Raw genomic sequence first — 15,658 nt, 5'->3', positions numbered from 1 at the left:
TGAGCATGCTCATACAAAATGCACTTGTGTTTGTGTTTCCCTTAATTACAGCATTTAAACTCAGAGAATGGAAACCAAAAAAATTATATTATTAAAATGTGAAATACTAAAACAGGCCATTCTTTGTCTTTGTCCTCATTTCTTTCTCTTCCTTTATAACCACCATTTCTTTCTCTTATCCCTATTTTTCCCCATCTCTCTTCCTCTGTTTCTCCATCCGTCCCTGCTTCTTCTTCTCTGTCCCCAGGATGAGGGAGACGAGCAGGAAGAACAACGTCTTCGCCCAGTTCAGGAAGACGGACAGAGACAGACAGAAACTGATCGACACCATCATCAAACAGCTACGAAACCTCATCGCACAGCACCACACCTAGAGCGAGCCACCAGCCTGATGAACAGACACCATTGATCTGTTCAACCCTACAACCATTGGCTGATCTATGCACCTTAACCTGTACTCCACAGAACTTCCAACGGCCACAACCGGTTCTTATTGGTCGTCTTTAACAACCAGTCTAAACCTGCAACAAGCTCACTGGATAGCAAGCTCTAACATAATCTTTACGCTTGGAGTGTGACAGCTCGCCTTTCACTTTATCTCTCCGCTATCTGACTTGTTATCAGGCCTCAAGTGACCGTACTTCCTGGCCTGTTACGTCTTACTGACTGAATACAAGGATATGTGAAACTCACCTAAATGTTCTTGGTTGTTGCAAATGAGCTGAACATTAATCTTTAAACGAAAACAAAAATAAACGGAGGCTCTCCAGTTATCACCTTCAAATTCACACCCTGAATCTAACGGAGTAGTCTTATTAGGTGAAGACAAGAAAGGGAAGAAAGCTCTCTCTAAACATTCAGACCATAAAAGTTAACATAGCATATGTCAGTGAAAATATGTGGTTATTATGTAGAAAAACAAGCAAGAACAGCGAGGAACAGTAGTGAATACCATATTATAACTAAATACACAAATGCAGTGACCTAACTCTGTTGCTCTACTTGTTGCTTCAGTTTGTGGATGCTGTCGGGGCTTGTTGTTGTATTTGTGGGTCTACAGGGTGGGAACATGTTAACTTTGTGGTGTTTTCATAAGAACTCGCATTTTCAGAGATTATTCTTTTTACCACAAGCCTCCTTATTTCCCTTTTCTGAAATCTAACTGGCTGGTTAGGCAGTCTGAATTTTTTCTCCTCTATCACATGAGAACCTTTAAGGTCTTCCACGTTGCTCTCCCTCACTGTGGCACAATGACATAGCGTAGTGAATGTACATCAGGGAGGGTCGTCTTCTGTGGCAGATAGTCATTTTTTTTCACGTTTTAATATTGCAACCAGAAAAACGCTGAAGTTCAAATCAGGTTTGGGAGGGGGGAGGCAAAGTAGATATTGGTTGTGAATTTATAGAATGTTACTCGAGTATCCCTTATTGTCTAAAAAAAAGGGGGGGATATTCACACAACATGGCAACCCTTTTCCCAACTTAATACACAACCTGCAAACACTTGAATTTCAATGCTCAGATATGGCAACCCCCTCTTAGTGTTTGGGATTCAAAAGGGAGGGTTGTTGTCCAAACATGGCAACCCATTCCTCTTCTTTCAGCAAAACGATCATATTTGAATGGGAGAAGGGGGGTTGAGCATTTTCTACTCTTCATGTATAAATAACTGGGGATGCTCAAGGCGTATAGTTTAGTTTGCCTGGTTGACTAGAAAGTAACTAATTTGTATACAAACCGTTGTACTAAGGCCGAGAGCGCACACTTTTGTCTCCCATAAACATATGCCAAGCTGAGCGTGTGTGTGTGTGTGTAGCATGGCCACAAAGGTTTGTTTAGTTGAAACACAGCACATAATTACATTTTCACGAGATTTTTTTTTTACTAATATGGGTCTCTTTGCTTGGTATTGCTTTTTTTCTTGAACTTGGGTGCAATAATAGCATTGGAAACTACAGCTGTGTGCGTGTGTGTGTGTGTGCGCGCGTGTGTGTGTGTTCGTTTCATGGCGCTTTATAAAGGGATTCAAACCTACAGTGTGTGTCAGAAGGGAATTCAAGTCTTCCTCTTCCTCTCTGCTGCACAGAGGACATTCGGTCGGTTGATGTCTGATTTACTGAGCGACATCATGTTGTGTTTGTGTTCACTTGTGCATGCCGGCACTGTGAAATCAAACGTGTGCATTCATGGAGATGTGTATGTTTTTTGTGTGTGTTTTGATCCATCCTTAGCTGTGTATCATTTTTAGGTGTTAGTAAGGGAATGGGGCCGTCGGTATTGAATGTGCCTTTGCTGTATTTTGTGTTATTTGTTTTCCTGCCAATAAAGAGGCAACACTGCGGCATTTGGACTCTGAACGTCCACACCGGATTTACAGTAATAAAATAAAATTTTGGATGTCTGGCCAAAAATAAGTCTTAACTCAAAGTCCACTTGCTAGCTTTTTGCAGAGCTTTCAACCACTCTGACAGTGTCCTGGAGGTCTATTTGTTATTTTACCTTTTCTGTGACAAATTATGAAGCTACACACTCTTATTTGCTTTTATCTGATTAGATTAGACATGATGACTGATCAGTGGCTCTATCATAACTTACAACCTGAAATTTCATTATGTATGAGATTTTTAAGAATTAGATAAGTTTTCTTGTAAAATTAAGGTCTGTTTCTCAGAACTAGGACTTGGTATCTCTTAACTATGAGGAAATGTCATAATTTAGATGGGGAGGTTTTCACGCAACTTTGAGATGTGAATAAAAAAAAAGCGTTTCTTTTCCTTTGGGGAATAAAGTGCACTTAAATGCACATTAAAAATGAAGAAAAATATTCCTCATGCTAGTTTTTTTTTTTTTGCAAAATGATCTTACTTTTGGCCAATGAGCTGCTCCACTTATTAAATTCCTTGCTTGAGAGCACAAGCAAGGCATTCAAACTTACAACCCTCCGGTCACCTGTTCTCCTGCATGAGTGTCGGGGTCCAGAGTCCTCAGGCTGCAGATGTCATTGTTACTTTGTTTTGTATTGTGTAAGCAGAAATCGTTGCTGAGACAGAAGCACTGTACATGCTGTTGTATTAAACCACTAATGAATGAAAGTAAAATACTAATACAGTTGCAACAAAAGCCAACAAACAAATATGGAATAAATGTTAAACTGTCGAGAATATTGTGTCTTGACTGTTATTCTTTTGAAGTTTCTTCTGTCACATCAAGGTAACGTTAGATCATGTCCAGCTAATTTATAAATAGAGATTAACCAGAAATCAGTTGTTTGCTAAATGGGCCTGCTGGGTATTTGCTCTGGTTAACTAAACTAACTTAAATACTCTGTTACAAGCAAAAGGTTTGCATTCAAATATTATTTAAGTAAAACACTTAAGTTTTGTCTGCCAACTGTACTTAAACAGAGACTATGGTAGCTAACTTGATGAACAGCAGCTACAAGTGACAATTATGAGATAATGCTAAAGCTAAAAAGCTACGGTAGCAGCACAGGTGGAGGAGAGTCAAAGTCAGCATACTAAAAAAATATTTGTAAAGCATAGAGTATACTTGTATAATATAACATATATGAAAACTATCTAAAGTTTTCTATCATTAGCCGCCATTAGCTACTGGTCATATCAGACCAAGTGTATTGATTTGAGCAATACTGTTTTATTGATTAAGAATTCAACGTTTCATTTGTAACAGGAACACAAAGTTTTTTTCTTCTCTCAAAGGTCACATTGGGCTTTTAGCACAGCTGTTTTAAGAACCAAAATAATAATAAATTGTTGACATGTTAGCAGATCATACAGAATGTACAAAGTAGCTAAAGCTGCCTAGTTGGTGAAGAAGTTTTTTTTTAAGGAATAGTTGAACATTCGAGAATTTGTTTATTTATTTATCTGTTTTTTCTGTACCTTCAGACAGAGCCAGGCTAGCTGTTTCAACCATTTATGCTAAGATAAGTTAAGTATCTCCTCCAAATTGTTCCTTATCACAGTACTTCAATAAATGTGCTTGGTCACCTTCAACAGTGGAAACAAGTGCACCACCTCTGACTTCACCTCCTGCAGCCTACAGAGAAATGACAGACAGTAATATTGTCATTAATAGCTGACAAAAAACAAATTTATTCCAAGCACTTGTCTTTCCCTGTCCCTCTCTCACCAACACTGCCTGACTCTCATCTTGGTGACTCTTGACCTTTCAGACAGCAGGGGCGTCTGCTGCGAGGGATGTGATTAACAAGGTGTGTGTGTGTGTGTGTGTCCTTGCTCAGTGGAGGGTAGTGACTCGAATCCAAAGCAACACAAACTCTCTGCATGCTCCAGGTTTCTTCAGCTGACTGTGTGTGTGTGTGTGTGTGTGTGTGTTCCCAGCAGTCTATAGAGGAGCAGTGGAGCGCTCTCAGTCCAGGGATGCCTCACAGAAATCTCTCTTTCTGTTTTCTCTCTTTTTTGGGGCCCTTTGTCAACTTTTTGAACCCTCTCTTCTGCTGCACATTTCATGCACTGATTGAGGTGGGTTTTTTGAAAGCCTCTTCCTGTTTTATGTCACCTTAAGTCTTCCAGACAAAAAAAGGAGCTTAATCTAATGGAAGCTGCAGATTTCTTGGAAGTGGTGACGAGTCAGTTTGCGGCCACAGGTGGAGGAGAGTCAAAGTCAGCATACTATAAAATATATCAAACACACAATTATTTGTTTAATATATGAAACCCATTTATCTAAAGTTTGCTAACATTAGCCACCATTAGTTATTGGACGTACAAGACCACATAAAGGCCAATTTTCACTTCTCCGTCGAGTTTATGCCGTAGCCAACGGTGTAGGAAACATGCCGTCGTGAGCGTTTATACTTGTGCAGCGTTGTCTGCGTAGTTCGAAATCCCACCGCCAGCGTAGGCGTTTTGGTGGTGGGATTTCTATGTTCCACTGTGAGTTTCCTCTTCGTCATTGGTATAGGCTACTGACACTGAGCGGATCATATTGGAGTTGGAGCTGATCGATGTTGAGAAGAAGTTACTTTTAGTGAAATTACTAAAATGCAGAAACGAGAGAAGGCATCAGCAGCAAAACAGCGAGTGTATTGACTTGAGCAACGGTCTTTTATTAATAAGGAATTCAACTCTTTTTGTAAGAGGAAGGTTTTGTTTGTACTTCTCTCAGTATTACAATAAGTAAAGGTAGGTACATATGTACACACACACACACACACACACACACACACACACACACACACACACACACACACATATATCTCCATCCATCCATCCATTGTCAACCACTTATCCTGCGTACAGGGTTGCAGGGGGCCAAAGCCAATCCCAGCTTACATCGGGCGAAAGGCGGGGTACACCCTGGACAGGTCGCCAGTCCATCACATATATATAGTTTTGATGGTGTTAATGGTCAAGATGGAGCTGACTTTAACCTGGGTAGTTTGATCAATGTACCATATTTCATATGCGGATCATACAGCTACCAAATAAATGTAGTAAAACGTACAACATTATCCTCTGAAATGTGTAGTAGACAACCCTGTCTCCAGGCTAGCTGTCTCCTTTTCCACTCTTTATGCTAAGATAAGTTAAGTATCTCCTCCAAATTGTTCCTTATCACAGTACTTCAATAAATGTGCTTGGTCACCTTCAACCAGTGGAAACAAGTGCACCACCTCTGACTTCACCTCCTGCAGCCTACAGAGCACAAACACTGGTCACCATGTTTCTTTCCCTCAGGACAAAAACAATGCCCACTCTATTGGTAGAGAATTACAACACTACAATATGTCAGGAGGTTGTAATGGATAAATATTTTATAGACATAGCATTTTCTAAACATCCAAAGCCACTTTTCAAACTATTATCTTAATAGCAAAGCAAAGAATTGTCTCCACAATTCACTTTGAAAGGTAAAAAAAAACGTAAGATTTAAACCAAATGTTACTTTTTCTATTCAAATTTATAGCATCTGATAAATTGCATGAAATTTTGGCTTCAAAAGATGGAGTGAAGGAAACAAAATAACTGGAGGAAAATAAGAGAGATGAGAGTTCAAGGTGTTGATCTCGCTTTCATGTTTCACTTGAAGTGTGTATGAACACATTTGTTCTGTTGCACACACAGTTTGAGTATTACAAGATGTGTTACAGTACGATAACAGGGCACGAGCTGCTGCGTGCATGCGTGTGTGTGTGTGTGTGTGTGCATGTGTTATCTCATTATTATAACTTGTCTGACAGGGGTGTGTCTCAGATTCCTGTGGTCTGGCAAGTGTGAAAAGAAGCAGATCTCCCCTTTCAAACACACACACACACACACACACAAGCATCCAGACTTCAATAAAACAATCTCAACGTTTCCTTTGCTGTCTTTTGTCTTTTTAAGAAGAGCCAAACCTGGATAAAGAAGCTGTATATATAATAGATTTATTATGAGTCTGTGTATGAAATCCTTTTAAAGCTGCTACTAGGACTGAATGTTTACAGTTTAAAGTGTGTCATTGGCCCCACCAATGAGGATCAGGATCTCTCCAAAAACTCAATCTGGAAGAAGCAGCATCTGAGTAGTTTTTGGTGTCCATCCAGAGTTTTTCTCTAACATTGCATGATTTTTGGACATTTTTTACAATTTTGTCATGAAGTACTGGACTTTCTTTGGTGGAACTTTGTTTTTTTCTACCTGGCAACAAAAAAGTTAGCACGCATCTGGCACCCAGCGAGCAGCATGGCTCCTGAGATGTTGGTCAGTCAGATGGTCCTGAAACTTCTCACCAAATGTTCGATAGATTGCGACAGCATTTTGCACACCCCTCTGAGGATGAAGCATACAAACTTTGATGATCCTGACTTCCTCTACCGTCACCAGCAGGTCAAAATGCAAAAGAATCAGATTTAACATGCTCAACTAAGATGGTGAACATGGTGAACATTATGCCTGCAAAACAGGTCACATTTCTCCCGAATTATGACAAATGTTCACAACTTTCTGTTCTTTTCATTACAGTTTCTGGCACTGGACAAAGCATCTGCCCCACAACCCACTCCCTCTCTCTCACCACCGTGTCTGCTCGGACAAATAGCATGCACATAACTCAGAAGAGAGCTTTCGGTCTGGTGGATTTCAGGTATAAGAAATGGAATATGTGAGCTGATGATAGCGAGGTAGAGGAGGAAGAGAGCCACATGTATAATAATGGCTTTTGTGGAGCTTTTTCATTCATAGCGCTCCGTCCACAGCAGAACTGTGACAACAGCTACTCTGACGTCAAAGTTGCATCAATTCCGACCTGAGTGTCCAGACTCAGGTCGCATTTAAAAAGATCCGATCTATATTGGATTTGGACCACAGATGGAAGTGACCCAAATCCGAACTGGAAAAGATCACATTCCATGTGACTTGGCCTGTTCACACTGTCATAAAAAGATCAGATCTGAGTCACATATGGGCAAAAAAATCGGATTTGGGTCAATTTGGCCTGCAGTCTGTACGTAGCCTTAGTCTTGCTGGCTTATAACTGATCCACAAAGCATTATTAATTATTTATTAACTAAAACCATTTGTAACAACTTATAAACTCTTTGAAAAAGTGACCATATTTTAAGGTGGTACCAAAAATTCTTGAACTTTTCTTATTCAGATCCTTTGCGATTCAAGATTTAAGATTCAAAGATTTATTTGTTACATTTTTTCATGTCTTTATGCAAACATTTGAATATTTTTTCACATGTTTAAACTTTTTTGTTTCGTTTTATCTTGTGGTTCTTTTGCTTTCTGATCTCACTGTGACCTGCAGAGGTGAAAGGTCACCAAAGGTCGTCCTGGGGTTATGAGAGGTCATCGATGCCACAAAGGACCACACACACACACACACTCACACACACACACAGCGGCAGAGTCTCTCATCTACTATCAGTGTTGCTCTATCAGTGTGTGAGATGCTCAGGTTTGATAGGCTGTTCGAGCAGACAAGGAAGAGATGAACCGCTAAGAAAGAGGAAGTTATTGTATAACATACAAGAATTACTTCCTCCAAACACATATCAAACACAAGCAGGCAATAGAAGAGAGCAGAGTAAGAAAGGAAAGAGGAAGACATCTTATGTCCTTCCTTGTTTTCTTTCCTCTTTTAAATCCTTAGTAATATTTGCAGCAGACAACATCAATCTGCATTCACTTTCTTTATTCTTACCTAGTAATTACTTTGCGTGTGTCTTTTTGAATCTGTGAGACCTAAATTAGGCTAATTTCAAAGGGCTAACTGGAGCGGTTTAACAATATAAGCCAGTATGTCACAAATAAAATGATGCACACATACACTATACAGTGATGGTGGTTATGAGAGAGAGAGGAGAGAAAGAGCTGAGATGATGATGTAAACGAGTGTCATTGTTTCCACACACACACACCTGTACATGGCGGAGAAGCTTTCAACTCTAACATCACTTCCTGGTTTGGGTTCCCGTTTGCATATTGTCTGGCTCCTGTGTCCGAGAGTTAAATAATCTGTTAATCAGATATCATTGTGTTAAACTGCTCTTCCTCCACAACTAAAGAGTCTGATGGAGAGAGAATAAAACAAAACTGGCACAATATGCGGTTGATCAGAAACCACAAAACTAACTAAAACACATCAGTGATATTTTCAAAATAAAAGCTTGATATTTGTTTTTCACACTGTTTCCTTACATGTTTTAATCCTATGCAAGTGTGTGTCTGCCTAAACTGTATGTGCATGACCACACTGCTATACCTACCAAACACACACACACAGAGGTCTAATGAAGATGGATGAGACAGCACACACACTTCTCGCCTCCTGGTTATTGATGAGCCTGAGGGGTCAAAGGTTATAGAAACACTAACCGTGTGTGTAACTTTCGCTTTGTCTCTTTCATCATTACGTTTTTTAGGGATAAGAATAAACATGTATTTTATTTCAGCTATCTTCTTTTTATTAGATTATTTTCTGTTTTCCATTTCTCTTCATTCTCCTCTTCCTTCACTTTTCCTTAAATCTGAATTTCTGCAGTCACTTAGATTCAGATTTATTCCTTTTCTCTCCTTTTACGCTTTCCTTTTTTGTAATACTCAAACAGATTGTAATCCTTCTATAAACTGAAATGCTTTTTTCTCCATTTCTTTGTACATTTCCATTCCTCTGATTAGTCTACTTTAAAAAAAAAGTTGTCTGAATTTGTTGGTTTCTTCTCCACCTGGTGCTGCATTAAGGTTCAAATGTTCATCCTCTCTGCAGCTAGCTGGTTAGCTGGGCATGCTAACATGTTAAACCTACATTAATTCCTCACACTTTGGTTCTTGTGTTTTTTGGGTTTTCTAAAGTCTTTAGCCAAATTCACCTAGCTATGGTGGCTCGGCTCTGATTAGAGGGCAGGATTTTCTGAGCAGCCAATTATGTAGGCCTACAAAGTTTGACTTTTTCAAACTTTGTCTCTGTTGGCTATCAAATGGAATTTCAATTTATGAATGAACATTAATATGCATTTGGGTACTTGTTTTCTTTTCTAAAACTATCACAATTAGCCTAAAATATCAAGTCGGGAACTCCTTTTTTCGACTTGGAAGACCAGCACATGACACACCAGAAAACATTTGTTCCAGTAACTTGATTTAAACTGGAAATGTCATCTCAGCTATACATCTCTCTGTGGACGCCTGTGGTCGGGTCCTCTGAAATTCTCCTCTCTTCTTTTCCTCCTCTCTCTATCTTGCCATCTCCTATCTCTTCATCTCTTTCACTTTTCATTCACAGTGAGTTATGTTAATATTCCCCAAAAATAGCTGCGGCCTGACCAGTGAATTCTCTTTCTCCCTGAAAAACTACTACTGTGTGTGTGTGTGTGTGTGTGTGTGTGTTTGTGTGTTTGAAGCCTTGCCACTTTTTTTTTATTCCCTTTTTGTTCCTGACCACATATGAGGAACGCTGAAATATCATGGAGCCAATTATTAAAGCTTAGCAGAGGCCTGATAGCTGTGTGTTTAGGGGATTGTTATGATGTGCGTGTGTGTGTGTGTGTGTGTGTGTGTGTGTGTGTGTTTGCTGGATTTTCCCCCTGGTATTTACGGTGAATGCAAAAACATTAAAGTGTCGGGCGGCATTACTGTAATTGCCGTTTTAGATCTGATTCGATACAGACCTCTCTGGGGAAATTTTCACAAATGTGTGTGTGTGAGAGAGAGAAAGAGAGCAAGAGAGGTAGAGAGAGAGAGACAGTTATCCAGCTGGGAAACTGACTAACCGATTATCGTTATGGTTTCTGGGAAATGAGCAGAGTGAATGAACTCAGATTAAGTGTGTTTATTGGTAATCTGTTCCTTTTTTACAATTATAGTTCGTTTTGGTAAATGAAGTTCATTGTGTTTCTCTGTATCATCAGCTGTGTTTGGAAACATCTCATGTGAATAAAACATAAATATGAATCAAAACGTAATACTTTGGAGCACTCTCAATACTTTATGGTTGCTGCTTTCTTTTAACCCTTTGACGCTCACCCTTTTGGGAGTTAGGGTTAGAGGTCAACTAAATTAAATCAAATAGTTTTTTTATTGTTACACCCTTGCAATGTGAAGTAAGGTCAACAGCAGAATCTGAACTAATGACAAAAGGAATACAGAGAAGATCATTTGGTGTCATTCTGGGATGATTTGGCTCTGATCTGCCTCCTACTGGATGTAGTATTAATCCTCCGGATACGCAGGCAGATATATGAATAATGCTGCTCACCTATTAATGCAGACGTTGTGCACATTTTTTTCAAGGCTTCGGGGAGGTTTTATAAATATCAAACCCCTCTTATTTAAAAACTGATAATAGAAAGGGTAATCGTTAACCTTTTTTAAGCAGTTTGAGTTTGTTCTGTCAAAGATTTTACAGGCTGTCCGTGCAGTGCCGATGGTGGGACAAATTGGAAGCCATGCTGACTCACCTCACAGCATCCATTTGGACTTAACACAGCCATAGTCACAGCTCAAATGATTGTTATACCTGCCTCTGTTATAAAACTTGTGCTAATGTTCCCTCCTGCCTACTTTCTTTTAGCTCAAATGTGGGACATCATCCCATTTTAATACCAACAGGGCCATTTGTTTCTATCAACACGTCCTCATACATAAACAACAAAATACAATAAGTTGATTGTCCATTGTCGCAAAACGACATATGTGTCAATTGGAATGTACAACGACATAAGACTGTTCCCTAAATGTACAAGGCGAAATGTACAAGTGTTGACCTTCAGTAAGTTAGCGTAAGTCACGTGACTTTTAACATGTGGTAAACTGTTTGGTAAGGTTTGGACAACAAAACCACTTGGTTAGATTTAAGAAAAAAGTCTTAGTTTGGGTTAAAATAAGTACATTACATAAGTCACGTGACATAACTTGCCTACAAAATGTTATTTAACTTTTTTTAAGCATGTCAACGTTGACTTTGTTTCGCACATGACTCAGACCTCGGTGTCCTGAGTGAAAGTGAGTTTACTTCACCCATTCATCCACCCCACCACCCTCCTAACATGAAGGGTGCACGCTCTTTATACTACATCACCTGACTTCTTCTGCCACTAGACATCGGGCCTAACAAAAACTGTATAATGCCACTTAATAAGTTGTATAATGATCGACCTATATGGCTGTTTTTTCTGGTGAGGCTATGACCTTCTAAATCCAGATGTGGTACCTGTTGCTTTCAGATGTGATGTGATTTTCTCACTTCTTCTTGTTTTCTCCCAGCTCATTTCTCCTGTGGGAACAATAACAATAAATGTTCAGTACTTCATTGACTATTTCTGTCTCTGTTTCATTGTTGTGAGCAAACTTTAGAAAAAAGGGGAAAAAATGTTCAATCCACAATTTGTAACTTCCTTCTTCTTAATTAGAACGGTCACTTTTTTTTGTTATTAAATTGACAGTACCTCTGTACTTTTCAAAAGAATTGAGTAAGTTTGAAGTTTTTCCCCATCACGGATACCAAAACACAACAAGAGTTCGACACAAGCATTAAAAAATATGACTGAAGGAGAAACAAAGTGAGTTACAGAAAGAAGGAAAACACACACAGCAGTCATTGAGCCCAGATGTCTTTATTTGTCTCTTCAACTACGCTCACCAGAATGACTGTTGAAGTCATATACAAACTCTCGTAAAACATGACTTAACTCAAACACACACCAATTTAACCACTCATATACACAAATGCTTGCTTTACCATGAGCTGGCTCGACAGTTTACACACTTTGACACACTCACAAACACACATGTCGGTGTGTCATCATGGGAAACTGATGCTACATGTGTAATCTATAAACCTCTGATTAACAGCAGCGTGTGTGTGTCACTGAGTAAAAGAGTGTGTGATATGTACGTGCGTAACTCATGACGTTTGTGGGAAATAGGTTGTTGAACACACACACACACGCTTTGCCCCCCGTGCAGTGCAGACTAATAGTTTTGGGATGTGTGTATCGCCTTGTTGGCACCGAACAGTGTGACTTCCAGCTGAAGGACATGCAGATGTTTTACAGAGGTGTCGGTGTGAAGCAGCGGGGGGAGTTGTTTGGCGCTGCCCTGTATAATGCCAGTCTGCGGTCAGACGCTCTGTCAGACGTAATCAACACCGTCCATTAGAGACAGAAAGCTAGCTTTAGGGCAAATTCAAGCTTATTGGAAGAAAACAAATGTTGCTTTTTTTGCATGATGTGGTAATGTTGGCCTTTTTTTTCACATTTGTATATGCAAAACCATGACCAAAACTTTCCACTGATCTTAACCAAAAGAATTTATCCAAGGCTGAATAAACACTCGATGAAGTTTTGTTGAAGCACAGTTTAACGCCTCAATACTATAGATATCTTGAGTTATACTATCATGTCATAATTTCAGTAAACAAATCAGGTAATTCGACTGATCACACTATAACACAAGTAATGACTCTTTCTTTTTGCTTTTACTAACAATCAGGATGTTTCAAACTAAATCAGAACCTCAGGACGTCAGGTGTATAGGCAAGAGGCTCCATAATGGATCCTGAAAACTGGTCTCATTGTGTACATGTGTCAAGGTTATTTCATAGTTGCTGTACAAACAAACTGCCAGAGTTGAATTAAGCGAGAGAAAAACAGAAAGCCAGAGGAAATAACAAATTTAACATAAAGGTGGGGTGAACGATTCTAATCCATTACACGTCTTTTTGTCAAATTCAGATTTCTGAGTATTGCTGTCTGGAGCTGGTGTGCTGGATCTGTGCTTGGGCACAGTAGTGAATGCTAATGTCAGCAAGCTAAAGTTTAGCATGGATACTGTTTAGGCTACCATGTTCACCCTCCTAGAAAGACGGAAAGAGAAATATTTTCTGTTTTCTGTTTCGAAACATGTCTGTCGTCTCTCTCTGTCTTTTTTATTCCTATTCATTGTTGATTGCCTGTACTCTAAAAGACAAACCTTCAGTACATATTCAGTTTTGAAACCTCTCTGTTGTGGCATCACTGTCATCACATTTCCCTCTCCACGCCTTGTTTGTTCTTGTCATTTATCACCTAGTTTTGTCATTAAAATGGGCAGTTTCTCCCTCTCAGTCCTCCCAGCATCACTCTTCTTTTCTGCCCCACTTCTTCATCAGAGGGTTTATTTGTCACATCAAAGGAGCTTCTTTAATCCCTCAGTTTTGTTGCGTCATCGTATGTCGCCGCGACAGCTGACGAGGGTGGATTAAGGTCTGCCTGTCTCTCTCTCACACTCGAACAAAGAGATATTTTCTTAATTTAAACCATTCTCAGTCCCCACCAGTAGCGTAATGGTTCCCAGTGGAGCCCTTTGACGGCCAAAGAGTCTTCTGAAAGGAGGAACTAAATTTTGGTTAAATAAATGACTCAAACAACAAATGGAGCCAGTTGGTCCTCATAAATACAGATTGCTTCATTTTGTTTGTATTTTCGCAAGTTAGAGTCCTCTGAATTAAAGGTTTTGTCAAAACATCCTTATATCATCATTTTAAATTACAAAGTGTCTCAGCTAAAGATTCCCATGAACTGAGGCACTTTGCTAATTTCAGCTAAATTAAATTCAGTTGTTGGGTCATGACTGCCTTTGTAGAGTCATCTGGGAACAGCTTGACCTAAAAAAAAAAAGAAAATGAGAGCGCCAATGAGAGCAGTGTGTTTGTGGCTGTTAATGTGTAAAATATTTGAATATGTAAAGGTTAGGGGTTAAAATTTGAGACCTGTTGCTGAAGAAATAAACTTTAAATTCTTTATTCCTGAACGCACAACCTCAGTTAGCAAACCTGCTTCTTCACCAGCTTTCTGAGCTACATCTTGTTTAAGGGCAGGTCTGCTGTAGTCAGGTCTACTTAAGCTGAGTTATTACAACAAAACATCAGACTTTAACACAGGAGACTGCTTCTTACCGATCTTTTGCCTCCTCCGCTTACTAAGTTGTTTTCTTGAAACGACATTTCACCCTGACAATAGTGGCGTCAGATCAGAATACGCCTTTATGTACGATTCTGGAGGGCACGGGCCGATGATATGTTTTGTTGTTTGAGTTGTTAGCTACGAGACCAGCCAAAGACGCTCAGCTGGAAAAGCAAACCAACCCCCCCAAAACAACAAGAAGTAAAATTACTGATCCTGTGACTGGACTCCAGGACTACAGCCCTGCTCTCACTTCCCTAAGACGAGACTGACGGTTTAAAACCCACAACCTCACAGTCCACAAAAGCAGTTTTAAAAAAAAATTGAACTGAGCCGACTTGCAGAGGGAAGAAAGTTCTGATTAAAAGAAGCCCTAATTTAGTTGTCGCACACCAACTTTGTAGAGCAGCATAAAACAACCCACATCCTAGTTATACTCAGAAATCTTCCCACAAGCCCCGATCCAGAATAGTTGGTGAAGAAGGGGGATGGCCACTTTGTATTTGATTGGTTCAAGGAATCTGCATGTACTGTTTAACCACATTTAGTCACTGACCCCATATCCTGTGGGAATGCAACCCAGCACAGGTAATTGTCTTATTCCAACAAAATCCATCCCCAAATGTGTCTTCTGTTTAGTTTCTTTCTTTGCTTTTTAAAAGGCACTGGTCTTTAATTTATGGTGTTTCTAGGGGAGTGACGATGCACTTACCTCACAAGACGAGACGATATTTTAACACTATATGTAAGAAATCTTCAATGACGACATATATGACTGGAAAAAATGTATTTTATCTGACTGAAAGTCACAAATTGCAAAACACTGCAGGTGCATTTTGAAATGTTGCTTACATATTGTTCGTGTCTTGTCTGTCACTCTGTCGCCGTTTATTGTTTCCACCAGGAACCCAAAATGCTGCCACACAAACGATTTAAAAGTGGCGGGGGGCATCTTCGATGCTAATTTCACCCTCACACTCCATCATGCTGATATCATGAGACAGCTTTTACCCCGATGAGAAATAACGCCACGTTTTAACATCGTAATCTCATCGCACCCCTAGTTGTAGTTTTGAGCTGGATCTGCCACCACAGGCACAAAACAGCTTCAGTGTTGACTAATCTGACATTAACAAAGTGTTTATTAACACAGAGAGAAGCAAATGAGGATAAAGTTCATTAGCAGAATAGTAAAATCACTTAAATCCAGCTCGCATGGTGATCCAAAACAAAGAGCGCCACGTG

The 15,658-nt window shown here is 39.6% G+C and overlaps 1 protein-coding gene and 1 long non-coding RNA gene across 3 annotated transcripts in view; one reads left to right on the top strand and one right to left on the bottom strand.

Moving 5' to 3' along the window:
* exoc6b (exocyst complex component 6B) overlaps window positions 1-3,161 on the top strand; it is a 136,469-nt gene extending 133,308 nt beyond the window's left edge. Inside the window, exon 21 of one of the 2 annotated variants that reach the window (XR_006827552.1) lies at window positions 248-387. Coding sequence is in view for 1 of the 2 variants with exons in the window: in XM_046065312.1 (XP_045921268.1) it covers window positions 248-374 (127 nt within the window). In the remaining variant the exon portion in view is untranslated. Of the gene's footprint in view, window positions 1-247 lie in introns of both variants that reach the window. The other variant, XM_046065312.1, reaches the window with a different exon arrangement.
* LOC123980771 overlaps window positions 1-15,658 on the bottom strand; it is a 32,364-nt gene that overhangs the window by 764 nt on the left and 15,942 nt on the right. Inside the window, exon 2 of the long non-coding RNA XR_006827553.1 lies at window positions 11,683-11,745. This is a non-coding gene — a long non-coding RNA (uncharacterized LOC123980771). The remainder of the gene's footprint in view (window positions 1-11,682; window positions 11,746-15,658) is intronic.

The sequence above is a fragment of the Micropterus dolomieu genome, linkage group LG12, assembly GCF_021292245.1.
Source record: "Micropterus dolomieu isolate WLL.071019.BEF.003 ecotype Adirondacks linkage group LG12, ASM2129224v1, whole genome shotgun sequence".
In the NCBI taxonomy this organism is placed as follows: Eukaryota; Metazoa; Chordata; class Actinopteri; order Centrarchiformes; family Centrarchidae; genus Micropterus; species Micropterus dolomieu.
The sequence above is the reverse complement of the archived record's forward strand: the minus strand, read 5'-3'. Positions and strand labels throughout refer to the sequence as shown.